The 24,002-nt window shown below is 55.2% G+C and overlaps 1 protein-coding gene across 1 annotated transcript; it reads right to left on the bottom strand.

Annotated features, from left to right (window-relative positions):
• Positions 1-27: 27 nt before the first annotated feature.
• LOC140002825 (maestro heat-like repeat-containing protein family member 7) lies at positions 28-12,129 on the bottom strand. Its single transcript, XM_072040216.1, has 17 exons — positions 11,808-12,129; positions 11,125-11,195; positions 10,854-10,982; positions 10,633-10,712; positions 10,354-10,477; positions 9,989-10,078; positions 9,796-9,900; positions 9,397-9,574; positions 8,564-8,670; positions 8,047-8,196; positions 7,671-7,825; positions 7,171-7,309; positions 6,759-6,896; positions 6,404-6,580; positions 5,892-6,047; positions 5,521-5,622; positions 28-33 (listed from the first exon to the last, which is right to left on the bottom strand). The coding sequence occupies exons 1-17, from the start codon at positions 12,112-12,114 to the stop codon at positions 28-30; spliced, it is 2,214 nt and encodes a 737-aa protein (XP_071896317.1). The 5' UTR covers positions 12,115-12,129.
• Between the last annotated feature and the right edge of the window lie 11,873 nt (positions 12,130-24,002).

The following is a 24,002-nucleotide window of genomic DNA, read 5'->3' as shown; positions in this document are numbered from 1 at the left end:
AAGGGTTTGGATCCGCAAAAGATGCTCTTAGCCCTGAAGAGAAGGGGTTATAGGGTGAAAATGAGGCATTTGGCCCTAATGAGGAAGGCCCCAAGAAGGCGGCTCTGAATTCAAGAGGTGGGTCTCTGGGCCCTAATATTAAGGCTTTGGTCACCAAAAAGTAGACTCTTGGCCCTACAAAGGAGTAGGTAGGCAATCAGGAGGGGGCTTAGGATCCCAAAGCAGCCTCTGGGCCCTGAAAATCAGGGTTTGGAGCCTGAGCATGAGACGTCAGCCATGAAGAATGAAGTTTTAGAGCCTAGCATGGGGGTCTCTGGACACTAAAATGGGGCTTTGAACCCAGAAAATGAGCCTTTGTACCCCAACCTGAGGCTTTGAGTCCCAAGGAGAAGGCTCTGGGTGCTAAAAAAGAGGCTTTGGGCTCTCAGGTTGAGCCTTTGGGACGTGACTGTCAGGCCTTGACTTAGCAAATGATGATCCTGGCACTGAAAAGGAGGGTTCGTTCTCTAAAAAGGGCTTTGAGCCCAAGGAGGATGCTTTTTGCCCTAATATGTGATGCTGGGGCCTAAAAATCATGGACAGCACAGCCCGCTTCCTCTGTCTGGATCCTAAAGTGATGCTTTGCTCCCTCCAGATGGGTGTTTGGACCCAAAGAGGAGGCTTTGGACCCTAAAATTCAGGCCTCAGCTCCTAGCATGAGGATTTGGGAATATGGAATGAGGGGTTTTCCTCTCCAATAAGGCCTCGGCATCTAAAAGGGCCGCTTTGCACCTTACGATCAAAGTGTGGACCCTAGAAATTGGGCATTGTTATAAGTTGCCCCCTTAATTAATTTTCAGAGAGCATTGCATTAAGAATAGAAAGGAACTTATTGAGTAAGCAACAGCAAGCAAAACAGCGCTGGGCAGCCGGGGAGTCTCGGCTCCGCCACCAGCACGCACCTCACCCCCGCCAGGGTCCCTTTTTATATCTTGGTAATTCCGGGATTACGCAGCACATCCTGGTATATTCTGCGACTGCGCGCACTGTTGCTAGGGGGTTGTCTCTGTCCCTCTGGTGGTCGTGAAGATGAAGGCCGTAGTCTTCCTCGGCATTGTGGTTCAACTTCTTTTTTTTAGATTTGGTCATGTTGGCCCAGCGTGAGACAGGAAGGCAGGATGTTGAGACACTAGGTTAGCAACTTATCAGGAGATGGTTACATGAGCTTTGCAACAGTGTCTTTGAACCAAAGAGGCAACTGAGATGCAGAAGGAGAGAAGGGGAGGGGGTTCTCTTTTTTGTTACATTAAGCAAAAGTATTTTCATAGTGTCCAGCCAGGTATTATACAGCTCCTTACTTCAGCAGGGAGCCTTCGCAACTCCCGCTCCTCAAACGGAACTCCTTGTTTTTATAATACAAAAGACAATGAACAAACATTTATTGTGTATTACAGGCATGTTGCCCTAAAACGGGCAGCCTGGTCCGTAAGAGTGTGGCTGGAAGCAAGAAAAATCTGACATTGGATCCAGAAGCTAGGTTAAGGGGGAGGCCTGGCCATCTAAGAAGGCCGCGTTGCATCTTATAATAGAATCGTGGATCCTAAAAATAGGGAATTGTTCCTTGGAAATGGCAGCCTGGTCTCTAAGATTGATGTGTAAGCAACAAAAAACCAGGAGAGGTTATCCTTTCAATCAAGGCTTTTGAGCCCAAGGAAGAGGCTTTTGCCCTACTATGTGAGACTGAAAATGTCAGACAGCACAGCCTGCCCTCCTCTGTGTAGATCCAAGAGTGATGCTTTGCTCCCTCCAGATGGGTGTTTGGACCCGAAAAGGAGGCTTTGGGCCCAAAGCCTCAGGCCTTGGCTCTTCAAATGAACATTTTGAAACTAAAAATGAAAGAGGGTTCCTGTCAGCTAAGGTATTGCACCCTATAAAGGCAGCTTTGCAGCCTCAAATGAAACTGTGAGACACCAAAGTAAGGCATTGTGCCCTAAAAATGATGGCCTGGGCTTGAAAACTGAGGAGGTAAGCCATAAAAAGTCCCCTTTGGATCAGCATGGAGTTGCAGGGCCCTGAAAAGCAAGATTTGTTCACTAGAACGTAGAGCCTGGGGCTCAGTTCTGAGGGGTTAGGAGATCAACAGACGACTTTGGATCCCAAGTGGAGGTGCTGGACCCTGAAAAGAAGGCTGTGGCAGGCAAACAAGGAAACACGGGGGCCTACTAATGAAGATCATTTGGATCCTAAACGAGGGGTGGTCCTACAAGGAAGTGAGGCTTTGGACTATAAAACAGGTTTTGGACCATGCAGCCCAGAGGCTTTGAGGGACCAAAGAAGCCTTTTAGGATCCAACACCATTTTTCTCTTTCTGTTTTTCCTTTTCTGTTTTTATTTGTTTTCTATTTATTTATTTATGTATTTATTTTGAATCGTACAGACCCAAGGCCTCTAGGATGCTGAGGATGCTGCTGGCCAGCTCTGATGGCAACGAGGAGGAGGAGGAGGCCACTTTCCACACTGAGGGCGGGTGGCCCAGTGGAGCTGCGGCTGTGGCTGATGCCACGCAGCCCCAACCCATGCATGCAGCCCCTGTGCCAGCAGGGTGCGGCCATGAGGTCACAGCGCCGCGCTGTGACGCTGTGCCAGGCCACGGGCACCTCTCTGCGCCGGCCCCAACGGCGGCACTCACGCGGCGGTGGCAGCATGGGGCGGATGTGGGGGGCTGCGGCCCCCACCCGCCTCCTCCTCCTCCTCCTCGTGCTGTGTGCCCGGGATGCCTGGGCTATGCCAAGGCGAGCGCTGGGAGCAGGTGGGCGCCAGCGCCGGAGGCAGCGGCAGGGCCGGATGCGGGCGAGTCGCCGGAGGGGCTGGGGGCCGAAGCCTGGGCTGAGCCCCCCGGGGCCCCTGTGAGCCGAGCCATGCGCCGCGCTGCCCCGGCTCCAGCCTTCCCCTCCGTCGGGAGGTCCCTGAGCCCCGCCGCAGCCTCGGGCATCTCGCCCCGTGCCCCGGCCCCTCCGTCACTGCAGGGTGCTCGGGGGCACAGCGGGCAAGGGGAATGTGTCTGCTCTCTGCTTGCTTCCAGGTGACGATGCGCTCGGCAGCGCTTCCCCAGCTCCTCAGCTGGGTCCTGGAGTGGAGCTCCAGGGGCAGCCCAGCGGTAAGTTGTCACCGTCCCCTGCCTCCAAAGCAGCAGCACTGGTCCGCGGGCGACTGGAGGTCCTGCGCAGGCAGACCACCCCCTTCCGAGGGGTCGTCCGCTCCCTGGGGGGGCTTCCCGAGGGCAGACTTGGTTGCAGCACGCAGTGGAAGCCCTCCTCACCTGTCCTGGCCCCCATCTGTGCCCGCAGGCCGTGCTGTTCCAGCTGCGCCGTGGAATCCTGCTCCTGAGACTGGGTGGCACCCCACAGGTACGTGGGCTACGGTGTGGCTCTTGCTTTCCTTGGGGTTTGTTGGTGGCTTTCTGCGCCAGCTGAGCAGTGCTGCAGCCTCTCCCTGGCCAGTGGGCTCTTCTCCACAAGAAGCGGGGACGAGTGTTTTTCCGCCAGCTCGCCCTGCTCCTGGGCCCTTTGCTCACTGAGATGCACTCCTTCTGCCTGATGGCCAGAGGGTAGGGGATCCTCCATTTCCTCTGCTGTGTCTGCCTGACGCATCTGTCCCAGGGCTGGCAGAGTACAGTTCAACCTTCTCCGACTCCCTGGTGCTCCTCAGCCTGCCCACCTCCTCCCGAAGCTCTGCCAGGAGGCTGAGCAGTTCTTCTACCTGGGCGCACCTACCACAGGTGGACTCACAGGATGGGATGTCAGGAAGAGTTTCTTCATGCAAAGGGTGGAACCGGCTGCCCAGGGCACTGCTGGAGTCCCAGGCCTGGAGCTATTAAAGAAATGCGTGGACTTGGCGCTAAGGGCCGTGGTTTTGTGGTGGGCCTGGTGGTGTTAGCTGACGCTTGGACTTGAGCTGAAGGCCCTTTTCCAAGCGCAAGGGTTCTGTGACTCTTTCACTGGTTGAGTAGGCGCCATGCAGTCACCGGGCCCAGGGAAAAGACGTCCTTGGTGGCCTCCAAGTTAGCTCAGCGTCATGGCACCGAGTCACTGTGAAGGAGCTGCTGGAATAACGAGACAACAACCTAGTTCTATTAAAATATATATTGCTCTTTTGAGGACTGCTGCAGGGCTAGCAGCAGCACAGCAGTGGAAATCTCCGTCCTGACATTGCGTTATGACTTGAAGTCAGGATCAGGGTGGTTTGAACTGCCAGGGAACGGACCATGGGTTCCGGGTCGTTCTCTGAAGGCTGGAGGACTGCAAAAGAAAGAAGAGCAGAGATGAAAACCCACTCCTTGCACAGATCCCCAGGCATCCCCTGCAGACCATGCCAGCCCCACTCGACTCTTCCCCAGGCCAGGAGGAGCAGGAGGGACAAAGGAATCCGTTGAAAGCTGCTGCTCAGCAATGTCCCAAATGCAGCCACCAGTCCTTCCCCACCTGCGCACCACAGGTCAAGTGGGGCACCTTCACAAGCTGGTTCCCTCACCACCTGCCTCCATCCCTTGGGAGGATTCACACACTCCAGGAATCTCCTGGACTCTTTCCTCTCGCTATTGTGCTTCCCCATGAGAGCAAGGGCTAGCAATCGTGACCCTGCTCCTAGCTGCTTGTAGGCCGTCTCATCTCCCTCTTCGTCCTGGTTGCGTGCTCTACAACAGGCTCCCACCTTCTGTCAGCCTTACTGCCCTTTCCCCTGACTCTTCCTCAGGGACACTCAACCCTTTCAGCGGCACTGCCCAGCTCCAGGCTGGGAGGCCATTCCCTGACACCACAGGCTACCCCGTCTCCTCTCCCTCGTTCCTATGGCTGCATTGCTCCTCCGCCCTGAAGCATTTCCCTGGAGCAGGGCAAGGCACGGAGGCCTTTGCCGCTGTCCCCCCAGCCCTAGCACACCCCCCACTGCCCTCACTCACCGATGAGGATTTCCTCCAGCTTCTCCTCGCTCTGGTCCTCGCAGTAGCGTGCAGCAAGACCTAGACACAGAGATCCCATCAGAGCCCCGTTCCCCAGCATGCTCCCAGCAGCGCAGCCCCTGGCCTGGCCAGCCAAGCTGTGCCCCTTCCTGCACCCTGGAGCAAGGGCCCAGTCGGGGGGCTCTGGGGGCAACAGGGCTGTGCCTCACTGCCAGGTCAGTGCCTGGGGCTGCCAAAGGCTGCCCCAAGAGGGACCCAGGGGCTGGGCTCACCAATGAATCTGACGGCCTCAAGTCGCAAAAGGGTCTGAGTGGCCTTCAGGTAGGTCTGGCTCTGCTGCAGGTATTCTTCTACTCTGCCTCTGTCCTGCTGCAGCTGGAGAGAGAGAGAACGCAGGGTCACGGGGCTTGCACACCCTCTCCAGGGTCTCCTCCAGCATCCTGGGGGCAGGGAGGGCAGAGGGGCCTGCAGAAGAGCCCCCTGGGGCTCTGTGCTGGCAGGAAGGGAGCGAGGATGCGGCTGCAGGCAGCGGGCTCTGGCCGGGCGCGTTTGCCCAGCTGGGGCAAACCAAGTTGGGTCCTTACCAAGCACTCCCCGATCCTCCACGTCTGTTCTGTCTGGGCCAAGCGCTTGAGCTCCTTGCGTCGCAGAAACTTTGCAGCCACGGCGAGAGCTTCCCCAGAGGCCTGCGGAGCAGCAGAGGTTGGGAGGTAGCAGCACAGCCTTGGGAAGGAGACCCTCTGTCCCCTCCTCTTGGCAGGGCTGCGAGCCTTTCCCAGCGCGTTATGGGAGGCTGTGGTGGGGGGCAGCGTGCACTGGGTTCAGTGGCCAAGGCAAGGCCACGGGACAGCCACTATCGGAGGCAGCTCATGCTGCCGGCCAGAGATCCCCCACAGCAACCCTGTGGCATCAGCACACCCTTGCCCACATAACTGCTCAGCTCTGAGATCTGTACCTTTGCTACGCTCTCACTCTGGTCTCTCATGAGAAAGTAGAGTGGGAGAAGGCTCCTGTGCACGGTGCTCTTCATTTTCTTCTTCCTTTGCCGCAGCACAGCCTCCACCACGGCTTGGAAGAGGCAGATGGAGTGCTCCCGCACCTGGCTGGACTCCTGGCAGGGAGGAGGACAGGAGGAATTTCAGCATTAGCGTGGCTGATGTGAAGGGAGCTCCCAGCACTGTGAGATGCTTCAGCGCTGGATCCTTCCCAGAGGAGCTGCTCAGGGGCAGCTGCAAGGCCTGGTGCCCGTGAAGGGCAACGCAATCGGTTGCCATCGCAGGCTGCCCGCCAGCCACCCCACTTTCGCCACCAGCCGCACCAGCCATGCCCAAGCAGAGCTCCCCAGCGCCTGGGCTGACGAGGAGACTGGGAAGGCCCTGCCTGAGTGCTGCCCACAGGGCCGGGCTGAAGGGCAGCCCTCGTTACAGGGGGCCCAGCTGAGGGCTCGGGCTCCCGCAGCACACTTACGTGGTCAAAGAGTGGCAGGAGCTTCTCAGCCAGCTGCAGAGCCGGGCCACTGGCCTCCCTCCTCTCCACATGAGCCATCACGTTTTTCAGCACAGGCAGGGCCTTCAGCACCACGTGTGTGTTGGTGTCCTGCAGGGCCTCCAGGATGTCTGGCAGCAAGACCTGAATTTCCCTTGCCTGTAGGAAAGACACCATTTCCCTTCCGTGAGGCAGTGAGAGACCACCCTGGGCAAAGGGCTCTGGTTCCTGAGCACCAGCCTCCTGCCTTGCTTCCTGGCAGCGGGGAGGGACGGGAGGGCAGAAGAGCAAAGCCCCAGGCTGCCAACATGGCTTTGCTTGACGATGGCCCACTCACCTTCACAGGGCTCTCTGACACGGTGCAGAGCCCTTTCAGAACCAAAAAGCGCATCATTGCTCTTGGGTGCCTCAGGTAGCTCTGGAGGTGCACTGGGTTAACAAAGTCCTCCTCATAAATGTGATTCTGGGCCAGCAGCTGCAAGAAAGAGCAGTGAGAGCCTGGCAGGGCCTGCAGGGCTCCCTGCAGCCTCTTCTTCTCCCACCTTTGGGCAGGGATGGGGCAGCGCCAGCTGGCACCAAAGAGGCACCAGGCGCAGGGAGCTACAGGGGCTTGCCGGCCCCAGGGACCATGTGTCCGTACGTCCTGCGGGAGCTGGCAGTTTGGGGGTAGATGGGCACAGGGCTGTGCCTGTGTGCCTGAAGGGGCACACGTAGCCCTGCTGGGAGCAAGGTTTCATCTGGGAACTCACAGCCAAGCGACGGATGCAGGTGTCTTCGGTGACTTCCTTGCACCACTGGCACAGCGGGATGCCTAGCAACACGATGTTTAAAACCTTCTCCAAGGTCTTCGGCATGGCCAGGATCACCTCCCAAATGGCCAGGTCAGTGCTGCAAGCCCAGAATACTCTGTCAGTGAGGCTGCCTCAGCCGCAGGGCCACAAACTGGGCCAGCCCCAGAGGCCCCAGGCTGTCCTGCAGCCCCTGTGACTTGGGGAGCACTGAGGGCCCAGCCTGGGCAGGCAGGAGGGGGCTGAGCTGGTGTTCCCTGGGGGCAGGGGGACTCTGGGCTGCCTTGGACAGCTGGGCTGCTGCAGCCCTGGCTGGCCCAGTAGGGCTGGAACACATTGGTGGGAAGGAGGGCTGTGCTCCTTGGGGATGTCCTGTCCTTTGCCATTGGTGTGGCAAGCAGAGAGTCTCCAGGTGCATCTCCCGACGCGGAACAAGCCCTCAAGGATGTTAAGGCCAGGACCTGTCACGTGGCGGAGAGAACTGCAGCAGGTTCTCGAGTTCTTCCCTGGACATCATGTAGGTCAGCCTGAGAAGCAGGGAGTCCAGGCACTGCCGCGCCGATGCCGTGTGGATGCTGCCCAGGTTTCTCCTGATGCACTCCATGGTCTTTGGCACCTTGGGGGACAAAGTGGGAATGGTGTTGCCAGCAGACAGCAGCCATTGCCACAGCTGCCACTCAAACTTTGGCCCCTTCCATTGCTCTCTGCTGGCTTCAGGTGGCTTCTGGAGCCCAAGAGACCCTGATGTGCGAGGGAGGCAGGGAGGGAGGCAGGGAAGGAGAGAGGAACCACGCCTGGAAGAGCTCAAGGGCAGGGCCATGGCCACAGGCCACTTACATCTGTCAGCCAGTAGAAAGGGTCCTCCAAGGCTGCGTCCAGCACGCTGCAGGCCCCCTGCTTGTCATGGATGCTGGAGTCTTGTAAAGCTTCAAGGGCTGTGAGGACGATGTCCAGCCTCTCAGCAGGGAAGAGATGTCCTCCAAACCCCTGTGGGAAGAAGGAGGAGCGAAGACATGCCTCACTGAGTGTCCCAAGGGTGCTGCTTAGCTGAGCAGCAAGGGCAGCTCTGGAGAGAGGGCCCTCGGGGGAAGGGGTGAGGATGGGGCATATGGGGCATATGGGGCCAGAGTGCTGGCCCTGCAGGTAACCAGGGCTTGCTGGTGGCCAGGAGGGTGGAGCTGCTGCCGGGACACAGGGGAGCAGCCTTCGCATAGCCCCAGCCTGGGGACAAGAGGAACCCTCTCAGCAGGGCGAGTGAGGCCGTGCCAGCCCCACCGGTTCTGGACCCCTTTGCTCACATGAGATGCCTGCTGATGCTGCGGACAAGATCCCCAGCAAGGCCAGAGCTCATTACCTTGGCAATTTCACACGGAGTTGATGTTGTAGAAAACGGGTATGCTGTGTCCTCCAAATTCTTGTGTCTCTCTGCATAATTTTCCATGTCCTCTGTCAGTGAGTATGCTAAACAGGGGGAAACAGCGAAGAGTCAGTAGGGAAGAGCATCTTTGCCAACAAGCTTGCCAAATGGTGAAAAGCACTTTCACTAGGAATGGCTGAGGAGGGAGGCTCAGACCCACGGCGAGTAGAGTGGTGGGCAGGGATGTAAAGCACAAGGTGAGGAGTGCTGGGAGCAAGAGGGACCTCAGGGATGATGCAGAAGGAGGAGAAGCAATGGCGTTGGGTGCCGTGGGGGTAGCAGCGTGTCACAGACCCCCTTCTGCTCGGGGTCAGGATGTGCAGGAAGCCCCCTGACACCTGCCTTTAAGACAGCAGGGAGCAAACAGTCAGGGAGCATTCTGGAGGGCGTCACCATCCCTGGTGATGCACGGCTGGCTCTGCTGTTCACTCCTCGGGGAAGATGCGGTTTGGGAAGTGCTCATCGATTGATGGCTTAGACTGGGGGACACCACAAAAGAGCGTGGTAGGTGATCTGGGGAGGGTTGGGAAGGACAGCAGCAGAGAACTGCTCCTGGACGGCAGGTGAGCGTCTAGCTTCTGCGGGAAACGATAGCCAGAATGCTGCGGGAAGCTGCTGTGAGGAGCAGAGGAGGCCAGGGAACCTGGCAGAATTCCGTGGGCAGCCTCCACCAAGCACAAAAGCAATCCTTCACAATACTCAGGGAGAACAGGCAGACAAACCAGCAGATGTCTGTGTGCAGATGGACATTGCCCACCACACCTTCTTACCTCTTCCTTCTCTGACGACTGTGTACATGCGATGAAGACTTTCCAAAGCTGAGTGTCTCATGGAATCATCGCCACTGCTGAAAAGCAAGAGGTGGCCCAGCAGCTTGCCCAGGATGGGGATGCGCAGGATGAAATCAGTGGGCTCATCGTTGTCATAGTTTTCAAAGTTCTCTAAGATCTGTTTGAGGAAGGGAGGAGAGACAAAGGGCTTAGTGGAGGCAGAGCCAGCCCCTGAGAGAGCACGGCCTGGGGAGGGAAGAGCAGGGGTGAAGGAGGGACGAAGACCCTCGATTCACGGTTCTGAGGCACTCACGTGCATCGAGGCTTGCCTCACAGGCACCCCTGAGTGGCAGGATGCTCTGGGATGCAGGAAAGGGTGGAAAATTCCTTGTGCCTTACCTTGATCACCAAATACCAGCGGATGAAAGTAATCAGCCTCTCAATCACCTTCACAGCTCTCTCACACACAGCTGAGTTTTTGGAGACAGCAAAGTCCAGCATCACCTGCGAGGAGAGAAGTTGCTGGGGGTTGACAGCGGTCTGCAAATGTGACCTGAGAGGATTCTTTGGAAATTCTTTGCAAATGCCAAACCTTCAACATATTCTGCATCTCTACGTTGAAACTGGCGATGGGACAGTTGAGTACAAAGCCCTCCAGCATGGTGTCCATGGCTTTCATAGTCTGCAGGGAGGACAGAAGAGCATCGAATTATTTCTTTGGCCCTCCTCACCCCCAGGAGCTGGCTCTGAGCCCCTCAGGAGTTCAGGGGTGGCTTTGGGGCTAAAAAGCCACTGCGTGCAGACCTCCTGCAGCACAAGATCAGGTCGGGGAAGGGGCGAGGCTGGGAAAGCAAATCTGGGCCCCGGCCCTGCACTGGTCTCTGCTTGTGTCAGCACGGGGAAGCAAGGCAGCAGCTCAGCAGGACTGGGGGTGCCGGTACCTCACCCAGCACATACCTTGGTGTAGAGCACTCTTTCTGTCTCTGGCACATCCGACTCCGGAGGCAGAAAGAAGACACTCTTGCAGCACATGTTTAGGAGTCTCTCCTTTTTGCCATGCAGTGCTGTCGGCGCGGTGTTGCTGAAGGAGAGAGAGAGAGGAGCCTGTTGGACGCAGTGCCTTGAGGCTTATGAAGGAGGACACGGACCTTGGCCAGGCATCCCTGGGAGGGACGGGCAGCCTCCCTGCCAGCTTCAGGGCCACCAGGACATTGCCACCAGGGGCTGGGCACGCACCTGAGGAGGGCGACAGTCTCCATGGCCTTCTGCCGGAATGCTGTGCGCAAGCTGTCCACGGGCTCCTTTTCCAGCAGCGCCTGCAGAGCACAAGCAGGATGAGACCTTGGAGCCGCCGGCACCCAGCAGCAGCAGAGCCAGTGCTGCCCCAGCCCTCGCCTCCCAGGGGGCTGGTGCCGGGGGGCCTTGCCCCTTCCCCAACCCGCTGCGCATCCTCTCACCATGATGTTCTCCACCAGCTTATGTTTGCTGCAGAAGCCATGCAAGTTCAGCGGCGCACCCTTCTCGGTGACACATCTGCACAGATCGCAGATTTTGCTGAGGAACAGCATCTTCTGCTCCTCGTCGTCCTGGCAGCCACAAAGACACCAACAGAGCATTAGGGGGACACCCACGGCCAGCAGGACCAAAGCCTTGAGGGGTCTGGGGCTGTGTGGGACCCCTGGAGGGCAGCGCCAGGAGCACAGCTGTGATGCAAGCGGCTGCCATTACCTTTTCTGTGCCTCTGACATACGCCCTGATGAATTCCACGGCCTTGTCTCTGCACAGTTTCCATGCCTTATCTGGAAAGGAGGAAAGCAAAGAGTGCTGCAGAGAGGGGCTGAATGCAGGGGTGAGGAGAGGAAGGGCCCCAGCCCCAGAAGGACGTGGGGAGGCCGCGGGGATGCCCAGAGGCTGCAGCAGCTCCGCTGGGAAGAGAGGCTGAGGGAGCTGGGCTTGTGGAGCCTGGAGAAGGCTGCGGGGGGACCTCGCTGCGGCCTCCCCATGCCCAAAGGGGCCTCCAGGAAAGCTGGGGGGGGATCTTCATCATGGACTGCAGCGACAGGACAAGGGGTGACACCTTTAACCTCAAAGAGGGCAGGTTTCTTTTGGACAGGCAGGGATTTCTCTCCTTCACGCCCAGGGCAGTGAGGCCTTGGCGCAGGCTGCGGTGCCCAATCCCTGGCACTGCCCACGGCCAGGCTGGGTGGGCTTTGGGCAGCCTGGGCTGGGGGGAAGCATCGTGATCGCCGAGGTTCCCCCAGCCCAAAGCGTCCTGGGATTCTGTGGTGCTGCGGAGGAAGCTCGGCCCCGTCAGCCCAAGCGCCGCTTTACCCAGGGAAGGAGTCCTGGAGTCAGGCAGGGGTCTCTGTGTCCCCAACCCTCCCCACCCCATCCCGAAGACCCTGACTCACTGGGATCCAGCCACTGTACGTCGTCCTGGCTCTCCTCTACCGGGCGGCTGCCCGCTGCCTGAGCAATGTCCTCTGCCGGGCTGCTGTCCTCTTCCGGCAAAAAGGCCTCGACTGGGGTTCTTTCCACTGCCAGCAAGCTGTCCTCTGCTGGCCGGTTGCTGCCCCTAGAAGACCAGGTCTCCTGCCAGGCCAGCCTGGGCTGCCTGGGGGGCATGCCTCCCTCCTCATCCCCTTCAGAAGCAGCCTCTGGAGTGGGAGAGCTCGCAAGGAGAAACCGGCGGCTCCTCTGGGCGGGCGGTTGCGGCATTGTGGGACGTGGGCTATGCTCGGGGACTCCTCGCAGGCCCTGTGCTCCTGCCCTGTCCGTCACTGCCGTGCACCGACACTGAGGGTCCGAGCCACGGCTGCGCTCTTATAAGGCGGAGCCCTGGGGTGTCACCAAGTGACGTCACAATGGGTGCCACTGTGACACGCGCCTGGGCTGGGTGGGCACCCATTGTGACGTCACTTGGTGACACCCCAGGGTGCTGCCTGACGCGAGCGCAGCCGTGGCTCGGACCCTCAGGCCCTGCTTCCCAGGACGTGGCTGAACAACGCTCGTTGATGGGAAGTAGAGAATAATTTTTTTTTTCCCTCTCTCCGTGCTCCCGCGCGGACTGATTGTTTCTTTTGTTTCTTTTTTTTTTCCTCCCCATTCCCTTTCCATTTAATTAAACCTTTCTCATCTCAAACCTCGAGTTCTCTGTGTTGTATTTTCTCCCCCTTCCTCTTTGAGGAGAGGGGGAGTGAGAGAGCGGTTGTGGTGGAGCTCGGCTGCCCACCTGAGTAAAACCACCACACTTTGTCCCAGCAGCTGCGGTGCCTTGCGAGGGGCTGGGGCTGGGGTGGCCGTGCCCAGAGCCCTGCAGCAGCCTGTGGAGGGCATTGCCCTGGGGCCAGCCCAGCCTGGGCTGCTGGGCTGGGCTGGGCTGGAGAGAGGGCAGGGTGGTGGGGAGAGGTGGGCAGGGGCCGGGCTGGGCTGGGCAGTGCCCGGCAGAGCACTTTGTTGACTTTGATGACTTTCACCTATTTCTTTGAGGACTGTAGACACCCGTCTCTGTTCACCACCTTGCTCTCATCCCAGCATTTCCATCATTTCACCAGTGTCTCATCAACCCTCACCAGCTGCTCCTTCTCACACAAAGCCATGGTCTGATCACAGACGCTCTTTGGGTGACCTCTGGCAACGCAGCACAACACTCTGAGGGACAGTTCTTCCTCCTCGTGGCCAGCACCAACATTCCAAAGTGCACTTTGTGGCAGTTTTTTCTCTCCTACTCTTTTCTACTACAAAAGAAAGCTCCATCAGGGTGGAACCCCCTCCTAAAGTAGGCATCCCAATCCATCAGGCTCCTTGCGGCCTGTCAGCCAACCAGACAGAAGTCACCGCACCAGCATCTTCCAAGCCATGGGCCTGCTGCTGTCCAGTCATGGACTCAAGCAGAAGGGACAGGACAACCCATATGTGGGCCTTCTTTCTGCATGGGTCCTCCTGGGTATGTAGGCAGAGGGGATCCCACAGTCAGCATGCCAGCCAGGTGCCTTTTGCTGGCCTACCAGGGCCACTGGCAGATGTCAGCCGAAAAGTACCGATCCCAGCTCTAAGTCAAGGGTGACCTGCCACCTACAGACAGAAGTGACCTCTCAGTCCCTTTCTGTGACATGTTCCTGCTGCTGCCCTATCTTCTGCAGGGACAGAAGTGACCTTACCGTCACTGCCACAGTCACATTGCTCCTGCTGGTGCAGGACTTCCTGAGGCAGAGCTGAGCTCATCAGAGCATTCTCCCCTGTCTCCTCCTTGTGGCCCACAATCTGATGAGATCCATGGCCCCTCACATTCAGCTTTGAGTGCCATGACTGCAGAGCAACCTCATGGTTCCTGCCCTGTCCCAAGGGATGACGGGCCTAAAGTTAAGGCTTAGTAGAGGGTCTGAAGGTGAGGAGGTTAATGCACAGGAACAGGGGTTTTGGGTGTTAGGTGTTCATGTATATGATTAGGGACTAGGGCCCACCTTACTGGGTTAAAGATTAAGCAAAGTTTGAATGGGAATGTTTTGGTATTCTTATGTGGGTATCAGGTCTGTGTTTAGGGTATGGACAAGCTTTGTGGTTTAGGGTTTTGTTTAGGTCTCTCAGGCAGTTTCCTAGGGTTAAAAAGAGCATTTTAATGCTAGTGTTAAGGTCAGGGATCAGAGTGATTAAGAGAGTAAAAACAAGGGGAAGGGGCTATGTGATGAATTTTGGCTTCAAGGGATGCGTTGAGGTCAGGCATTAGAGTAGTGGATTCCTGACAGTGTGTACAGTAGCATTTAGGTTTAAGGATTAATGTTGCTGGTTAAAATAGGGCAAGGTCTTTACATGACTCTTTTAAGTCAGTGCTACAGCAGAATCAACATTGCCTGAACCTTCTAGCCTCCCAGAAATCATTGATTCCTGCTGGCCTCTTCTCTCTCCCAAATCTCACATTTCTCCTGGCCAGGCTTCTTCTGACCTCCCCATATCAGTCATCTTCTTAGGGGTAGTTTTCTGATGGCTTTCATGATCTCAGAGTATCTGTCTTACCTCTGTTGGCTACTCCTTTCTTAAGACAGACACAGCACCGAATCCAGGATGGAAAAGAACATAAAGGCTGCAGGAACACCCTGCACAATGTGCCCTGCAGCTCCGTACCACCCTAAAAATTTGTTTCCTGCCTCCAGCTTTTGGATATAGAATGGCTCCTATGCAGCCAGGGTAACTTTTTCCAGGCCCTCGTGCATGGTTCAGTTTACCCCAGGCATCTTGGAGGCAGTGGCCCCCTCTGTGTTGAAAACTGAAAGCAGTCCTGAAGGATGACTTCAGGCAAAAGCTGACACCTCTGACATGACAAGCCCTATCCAAGACCTCTTCCTTTATGGGGCCTACCAGGTACTCGGAAAGAGCGGATCTCACAAACTACAGGCACAGCAAGTGCTTTCTGCTTGCCTTTCAGGTACTTTTGCAGATATGAGCCTAATGGCATAGATCCCAGCCAGGAGTCAAGGGATGAGCTGCCAGCTATTTCTCCAAGAAGCCACCTCAAAGGCCATTTAACAGCCATTCACTTCCTGCTGGACTTAGAATTTCTGAGGCACCACCGCCTCCTAATATCATACCTACAAAACACCCCCTTTTTGGCCTAGGACCTGCCCAGGTAGAAGTGATCTGATTGTGATCCTTCAAGCCCATGGCACTGCTGCTGGGCTCCCAGACTCTCTGATGCATGTGAACCAGTTCCGTGCCAGTTCTGGGAGGTGCTAGGGCAGGTGGGACCTTGCAGGCAATGTTCCAGCCCCATGACTGTTGTTGGTCTCTCAGCTCCTTGCACACAGCAAAGATCACTCTGACATGCAGATGTTGTGTGCCTGAAGCTGGCCTAGAAGACACTCTGGGAAGCGCCCTCCCAGCCCCTGCCCCAGCCCGAGCTGGCGGTGCTGCTCTGCAGAGCAAGGGGGCTGTGGTGCCCAGGGCACGGGGACACTCTGCAGGGCCATGCTGGGCAGGCTGGGAGGCAGACCCAGCTCATGGGGTCACTGTCATTGCCCAAGGCTGCAAGGAATCAGTCACCAGCCTCCTTTGCTGGGGCTACTGCGTGTCCTGGGGCTGCAGAGCTCTCCTCTGCCTGTTGGCAGCAGCTTGAGCACTTGAGCTCTGCTAAATTCACCTTGGACAGGCTCATGCTCTGCGGGCTCCACCTGTTTTATGGGCTCATGCTGCTCCGGCCAATACCCTGGACTCTGCTGGCAGATGCTAATTCCCTCTGCAAGAAACATTAACCTGCCAGCAGTCCCAGCACAGCCCCACAACAGCACTGGCACCAAGCTCCAGGAGCAGCCGGGCCTGGCCCCACCAGCAGGAGAGGGCGGCAGAGGCAAGAGAGCAGCTTGGCATGCCCCAAGCGCTGGTGCTCCCTGGCTGTGCTGCTGGAATGGGACTCTTTTCCTCTGCAAATGGGCACTGCCCCAGCAGAGCCAGACCAGGTCTCAGAGGAAGGACATCAGACAAAGAAGGCAGTGTAGGCTGTTTTATTTCGTTAAAAGTTCACAGAGACCATAATTCCACATGGACAGAGACTCAGTACATACACTAAACACACGTACAGAATTGGGAGTGGGACAAAAATGACATTTTATTGGGCAACCTAACCTGAAAAAAACAAAACAAAACAAAACAAGACAAAACACAAAACTAAGTAATACCAGTACTAAAAATACACACTCACACACACAAAAACAACAAAAAAGGGAATATAGGTTGTTCTGTGTAAGTGATATTCTGAGTAATCTGCAGAAACAGACTGTGAAATTATTGCTTCCGAAGCAAATCAAGTCATCAGTTTCCACAAGACATTCTTGAGGTCCTTGTTCCTCATGCTGTAGATGAAGGGGTTCACTGCTGGAGCCACCACCGAGAATAGAGCGGCCACCAACAGGTCCAGGGATGGAGAGGAGATGGAGGGGGGCTTCAGGTAGGCAAACATGCCAGTGCTGACAGTCAGAGAGACCACAACCAGATGAGGGAGGCACGTGGAAAAGGCTTTGTGCTGGTCCTTCTCAGAGGGAATCCTCAGCACAGCCCTGAAAATCCGTATATAGGACAACATAATGAAAACAAAACAAGCAAAGATTAAAGAAAGAGTAAATAAGAGTACAGCAACTTCCCTGAGGTAGGCATCTGAGCAGGAGAGCTTGAGGATCTGGGGGATCTCACAGAAGAACTGGGCCACTGCATTTCCAAGGCAGAGGGACAGGGAAAATGTATTGGCTGTGTGCAGGACAGCACTGAGAAAGCCACTGCCCCAGGCAGCTGCTGCCATCTGGGCACAAGCTCTGCTGCCCAGGAGGCTCCCGTAGTGCAGGGGCTTGCAGATGGCAACGTAGCGGTCGTAGGCCATGATGGTGAGGAGGGAATACTCTGCTCCAACCAAGAAGACAAAAAAGAAGACCTGTGCAGCACACCCGTGATAAGAGATGGCCCTGGTGTCCCAGAGGGCATTGGCCATGCCTTTGGGCAGAGTGGTGGAGATGCAGCCCAGGTCGAGAAGGGCGAGGTTGAGGAGGAAGAAGTACATGGGGGTGTGGAGGCGGTGGTCGCAGGCTACGGCGGTGAGGATCAGGCCGTTGCCCAGGAGGGCAGCCAGGGAGATGCCCAGGAAGAGCACGAAGTGCAGGAGCCGCAGCTCGCGCGTGTCTGCGAATGCCAGCAGGAGGAACTCGCTCACAGAGCTGCTGTTGGGCATTTGCTGACTTTGGACACAGGTATCTTTGAAGAGGAGAAAAAAAAAATAGAACAGACTTCAATGAGGAAAACCTATTTCATCTCCTGGAAAGCCCGCAGATAAGCCTCTTTCTTTGCATGAGAACCTTTCTGCAGCTCTCTTGCTTGAGCTCTGGGTGGTGCTGGCTGCGTGTGACACTGGGAGCAGGGGCTGCTGTGGGCTCCAGAGGAGTCCTTCCTGCTGTGCAGCAGGAGGGAAGCAGGACCATGGGGGAAACTCAAGTGCAGTCCACTTGTCAGATCAATGAGCCATGCAGTCTTTTTGCAAACAACTCATCCGACCACACTGTAGAGCAAGAGAGATTTTATTTGCTGTATTTTCTTAACAATTACCCCTGTAATGCTTAGGACACCGATCATACTCGTGTTACGCTGAGAAAAAAACGGAGACAGCTGAGAGCAGAGAAGCCCCAGTCCGAGTGAGGCTGGACAGAATCCTTACCTTGGCCCTGGGGGCCTGAGCAGGATCTCAGCTCTTCCCCCCTAGCCAGGGCTGCCGAGGCCTCACTCCAGCTGCCCACAGACAGACATCCAGCAGCACGGACATGGCCTTAGCAAGGAGGTGTCTTCTCCTTGGGACGCCTGGATGCCACAAGGATGCCACGAGAGAGCTGCATCCTGCTGGAGAGCAGCCTGAAGCCCAGGAAAACACCCCACAGACAGGTGAATATCCACACGCTGGGGTATTCCAGTATCCCAGTCACACAACATGCTGTACCTAGAGGATTCTTGGCCACTCTGTTCCTGCTGATCTTGGCCAAACTCTTCTTTCCCCCGCCTGTGCTCACAGACCCCATCCCATGCGGCTGTGCTCAGCGCTGCCCTGCAGCACCCTGCCACCAACAGGGCCCTGCCAAGGGGCACCTCCATGCAGCAGGAGCTATGGGGCAGCTGACAGAGAGCCCTGCATCACCAGCAGGGTGTTCGAGGCTTCTAGGGTGTCAGGGGCACCTGGCTTAGGCCACTCCAAGGGGCTTCTGCCAGACTTCCTCACCTCGCAGTGCAATCCAGCAGGACTCTCACAGCCTACTGCATTGCCCACCGCCCTCCCAGAAACAAGACCCAGCACGAGACCCTTCCAGGAGCTGCAGCTGCATGGCCCTGCAGCCAGAGACTTACCTTGTCAAGGGCTGTGCAGATTTCTCCTGCAGGCAGCTCTCAGCACCCTCCCACTCCCAACTGCCTCCAACCCCTCTCTCCTCTCCTCTCTTCTCCTCTCCCCATGGGGGTCAGAGCCCCCAGCCCTTCTGCGCTGTGCAGAGGAGCTGCTCCTGGGCAGAGCTGTCTCTCTGCACCAGGGCCCTCTTGCCAGGAGCTCTCCCTGTCCCAGGAGCCCAGCCCAGATCAGCAGCAGAGGCATTGGAATCAGCCCTCTGGGGGCTTTGGCGATGAGCCCATGAACCTCAGGCACTGAGAGTGCGTTGAAGAAATCTCTCAAGAAATCCAAGGCAGATGCAAGTTTCCTGCAGTGTCCCCCTGAGGGGGGACTCTGCTGGCACTGACACAGCCTCCCTTGGAGCTCATTAGAGCAGAACACTGGAGGCAGTGAGGACAGGTAGACAAATGTGAAGGTGACACTGATGTATTGAAAAACAGGCTTTGACCCCAGGCTCCTGGGAAGGGAGACCCTTTCCCTTCACACAGGAGCTCAGGGCTCTTCCTGGGCAGTAGGAGATGGGGATGTCCATGGCCCAGTGCAGGAGAAGGGTACGACTCCTGCCTGGTTCATGGCTGGTGAGGAGGCAATGAGACCCTGGTGCTTTAACAAGAAGCTGCCTCCTCATAGGCCTCGCTGTCGGAGACAACAGCCCTAGCCATTGACACACAGACCTCAGGCCTGTTAGGACTTTCAGCCTTTCCAGTGTGCTTGCTCCTCTCCACACCAGGCTGTCCAAGAGATTCACAGACCTGCACCTCTCTCCCTGCTGGCTGTGTGGTGTCTCATCAGATCGGAGCCGAGCATGGTAACTTACATTTTCTTGGTGGCCATGCTCCTCATAAGGCAGCTCTGTAGGAAGTTGGCCTGGTTCCTGGTGAGCTCCTGGTGAGCTCGTATGGCATCCCTCGTGGTGCCCAGGCCCTCCTCCTCCTGGGCACTGCTCACTCAGCAGGGTCCCAGTCTGCCCTGATGTGTGGGCTTCCTCTTCCTCTGGTGCAGGATGAGGCTTTTCTTCTTGTAAATGTCAAGAGGTTTCTGTAGGCAAAATCCTGCAGTTTCTCAGGGTTCCCCTGGGCAGATGCTCCATTCTTTCATCTGTTAATTTCTGCAGGAAGATGGCTCACCCTGATTGTGCTGTCTCTCACAAGATAGCATCAATGAGGTGTTAGTAGATACTGTGGACAGTAGAGGAGTAACCAGTTGAACAGAATTGCAGCACAGACTCACAGAAGGCTGGTGGATGGAAGGCTGCCAGATTCCACCTTTTCTGTGCTTCTCATGTATGCTGTCATTTTGTCTGAAGCTGTGTCCTAAATGTTGTTAGGGTGGGCAAGGACAAAATTGGAAGGGCCAGACCCTAGCGGAGATCAATCTATCTATTGCCGTCAGAGACAATAAGAAAGGTTTTTATAATGAAAGGAGAGCAGAGGGGAAGGGAGGGGAGGGGAGGGGAGGGAAAAGAGAATCTTCATCCTTTATTGGATGTGGGAAAACAGAATTAGAAGAGATGTGGAAAAGGCTGAGGTACTTAATGCATTCTTTACCTCAGTGTTTAGCAGCAAGACCAGTTGTTCCCCTAGTACTCAGCCCTCTGAGCTGGTAGATAAGGACCTTCAGCAGAATGAAGCTCTCATGAGGAAATGTTGAGAAAACTGCTACTGCACTCAGATGTGCACAAGTCTAGGGGGCTAGATGGCATCCACCCGTTGTTACTGAGGGAGCTGGCTGAAGTGCTCTCCAAGCTGCTTTCCATCACTGACCAGCAGTCCTGGCTATCAGGGGAGGTCCCAGTCACCTGGTGACTAGCAAACGTGACGTCTGTCTACAAGAAGGGCCGGAAGGAGGATCCGGGGAACTACAGGCCTGTCAGTCTGATCTTGGTGCTGGGGAAGCTCATGGAGCAGATTGTCTTGAGTACCATCACGCAACGCTTCCAGGACAAGCAGGTGAGCAGGCCCAGTCATCATGAGTTTATCAACGCCAGGTCCTGCTTGGCAAATCTGATCCCCTTTGAAGATAAGGTTATGCTTTCAGTGGACAAGGGGAAGGCTGTGGACGTGGTCTACCTAGACCTCAGTAAGGCTTTTGAAACCATTTCCCACAGCATTCTCCCAGAGGAACTGGCGGCTCAAGGCCTGGATGGATGTATGCATCAATGGGTCGAAAACTGTCTGGGTGGCCAGGTCCAAATTGCTGTGGTGAATGGAGCTAAATGCAGCTGGAGGCCAGTCACTAGTGGTGTCCCACTGGGCCCAGTACTGGGGCCACTTCTTTTCAATATCTCCATCAGTGATCTGGACAAGGGGATCAAGTGCACCCTCAGTGAGTTTGCAGATGACACCTAGTTCAGAGAGAGTGTTGATCTCCTTGAGGGTAGGAAGGCTCTGCAGAGGGAAATGGATAGGCTGCACCCATGGGCTGAGGCCAACTGGATGAAGTTCAACAAGGCAAAGTGCCGGGTCCTGCACTTGGGCACAACAACCCCATGTAATGCCACAAGCTGGGGGAAGAGTGCGTGGAAAGCCGCCCAGCAGAAAGGGTCCTGGGGATATTGGTAGATAGTCAGCTGAATATGAGCCAGCAGTAACTAGGGGTAATGGTTTTAAACTGCAAGAGGGTAGATCCAGATTAGATATTAGAAAGTTGTTTACTCAGAGAATGATTAGGCATGGGAACAGGCTGCCCAGAGAAGCTGTGGCTGCCTCATCTCTGGAAGCAGGGCCAGGTTGGATGGGGCTTTCAGCAACCTGGTCTAGCGGAAGATGTCTCTGCCCATGGCAGGAGAGTTGGAATTATGTGATCTTTAAGGTCCTTTCCTACCCAAACTGTTCTGTGATTCTGTAAATACGAAAGGCAGCAACATACCAGCTACTAGGAAGAAAAATGAACTCTATCGCAGCCAAAACTAGGACAATATCCACCCCTAATTCCATACCATATACGTCATGCTTAGGTCCAACACTTTTCAATTAATCACCGCCACCTTTCCTGTCTTTTGATTGTTGTCTCTCTCCGTGCTACCCCAGCCCGAGAGACAACATCAATTGGCTGCCTGGACGTCTGCTCCCCAAGCAGGGACACCAGAGACAGACACACCGTGTCTAGCTCAAGTGCCAATTTATTGCTGCGTAGCATAGCTTCTTATACACATGACTGCCCCAGATCCCCGTGACCCTTTGCCCCACCCACGGTCCCTCCCAATCCTCCCCCCACATCTCCCCCCCACATTGATGTGCACACAAAAATATCATGCCCTTACTCTGTTGGTGTCTGTAACAATAACAATAACAACCTACTCCTTTTGTGTAATTTTTTTTTTTTTTTTTTTTTCCTCCCAGTTCTCTCCTTCATTGCATTGGATAAATAGATCTGTAGTGCTGAGCTGCCTCCTGGGTCAAACCACTGCAAGTCTTTTTGGTGCCTAGCATGGAGCACAAAGGTTGAGATGACAAATCGGACCAGAGCATTTTAAAAGTAAATTGTTATAAGCAATAGATCAGTTTAACAGTTGCTTTAACAGTTGCTGATCACAATGTTGATCTTTTTGATCTTGGGGCTGTTGTGCTTGTTTTCAGAATTGTGTTGTATAGCACATCACTAACTGTCTGTCTTCCATGTCATGCTGTTCATCAATTCTGGGGGCTGGTTTAAGGTTACTGTTTTGATGTATGGGATAACACTGACTTATGACAGGATAAAATTATTGCCACCTCTGTGCCTCGGGAACCATCTCTTCATCTCTTAGAAACTATTAATAGTTACATTATTTTACACTTTTTGCCTTTTCTCCTGTGCAGGGTGGGGCAGGAGGTGGGGGGATGGAACTGGTGTGGACAGTGGGGGACGTTTCTCCCCACTTCTTCACTCTCCCTTTCTTCTTCTCCTCCGGGCTAATTACAATAGCTCTTGAAAGCTTTGAATATCCGTGGGATGGCCGAACCAGCATGTTTCTGTTGTCCCATCTCCTAAATGTGATTCAGGTTTTGTATAATTTTAAACAACTACTTAAGCATGCCATCCAGAGATCTTTCCAGAGGCAGGAGAGTTAGGAGTGGCAGGGACTGTGTGAGGATATGGGCAGGAACCTAGAGCAGTGGGCACCTCCAGTGCTTTGGAGCTTCACCTCTGAGAATGTGCAGAATCCTAGAAAAAACTGTGAAATGCTTGAAAACTGCGTGTGATCACCCTGGCATTTCCAAAGAGCCACAAATTACTGGAATGTGCTGGGGCTTGACCTGTGCTTAACAAGCCACAGGCAACACGTCTCCGACCCCTGGGACTTTTCCTGCAGGCACACGCCAGTCCCTGTGGCAGGCCCATCAGCCACTCCAACTTCTCCTGGACAGATGCTCCATTCTGTCAGTTGTTAATTTCTGTAGGCAGATGACTCACCCTGATTGTGCTGTCTCTCACAAGATAACAGCAACAGGAGTTGCAGGACGCTTTAGAGAATACGGCAGTAAGCAGTTGAACGGAATTACAGCATAGACTCAGGTAAGGGCAGGGGATGTAAGGCTGCCACGTTCCACCTTTTCTGTGCTATTTTTCCATCCATTTTTTCGTTTGGTGTGGAGCTCAGTCCTCCATGTCTTGAAGCTGTGCAGGGACAAAATCAGAATGGCCAAATCCTAACTGGAGCTCTATCTGACTATTACTAACAAAAAGAGTAATTATATATATATATATATATATATACACATATATATACACATAACAAGAGCATTAAGGAGCATCTCCATTCTGAATTGGATGTGAGGGGAATGATAGTGACATAGAACCATAGAAGACATGAGGAAAAGGCTGAGGTACTTAATTCCTTCGTTGCCTCAGTTTTTAGCAGCAAGACCAGTTGTTCCCCTGGTACTCAGCCTCCAGAGCTGGTAGATAGGTACAGGGAGCAGAATGAAACACTCATAATCCAGGAGGAAATAGTTAGAGAACTGCTACTCCACTTAGATATACACACATCTATGGGGCAGAATTGGATCCACCTGTCACTACTGAGGGAGCTGGCAGAATCACTTGCCAACCTGCAACCATCATTGATCAGCAGTCGTGGCTATCAGGGGAGGCTGCGGTCAACTGGCGACTAGCAAATGTGACGTCTGTCTACAGGAAGGGCTGGAAGGAGGAGTCGGGGACCTACGGATCTGTTATTCTGTCCACGATGCTGGGAAAGCTCATGGATCAGATTATCCGGACTACCATCACACAACACATTTCCCCCTGTACTCGGCTCTGGTGAGGCCGCACCTCGAGTACTGTGTTCAGTTTTGGGCCCCTCGCTACAAGAAGGACATTGAGGTGCTTGAGTGGGTCCAGAGAAGGGCGACGAAGCTGGTGAGGGGCTTGGAGAACAAGTCCTACGAGGAGCGGCTGAAGGAGCTGGGCTTGTTCAGCCTGGAGAAGAGGAGGCTCAGGGGCGACCTTATTGCTCTTTACAGATACCTTAAAGGAGGCTGTAGTGAGGTGGGGGTTGGCCTGTTCTCCCACATGCCTGGTGACAGGACAAGGGGGAATGGGCTTAAGTTGCGCCAGGGGAGTTTTAGGTTGGATCTTAGGAAGAACTTCTTTACCGAAAGGGCTGTTAGACACTGGAACAGGCTGCCCAGGGAAGTGGTGGAGTCACCATCCCTGGAAGTATTCAAAAGACGTTTAGATGTAGAGCTTAGGGATATGGTTTAGTGGGGACTGTTAGCGT

The sequence above is a fragment of the Anas platyrhynchos genome, chromosome 6, assembly GCF_047663525.1.
Source record: "Anas platyrhynchos isolate ZD024472 breed Pekin duck chromosome 6, IASCAAS_PekinDuck_T2T, whole genome shotgun sequence".
NCBI lineage: Eukaryota > Metazoa > Chordata > Aves > Anseriformes > Anatidae > Anas > Anas platyrhynchos.
The sequence above is the reverse complement of the archived record's forward strand: the minus strand, read 5'-3'. Positions and strand labels throughout refer to the sequence as shown.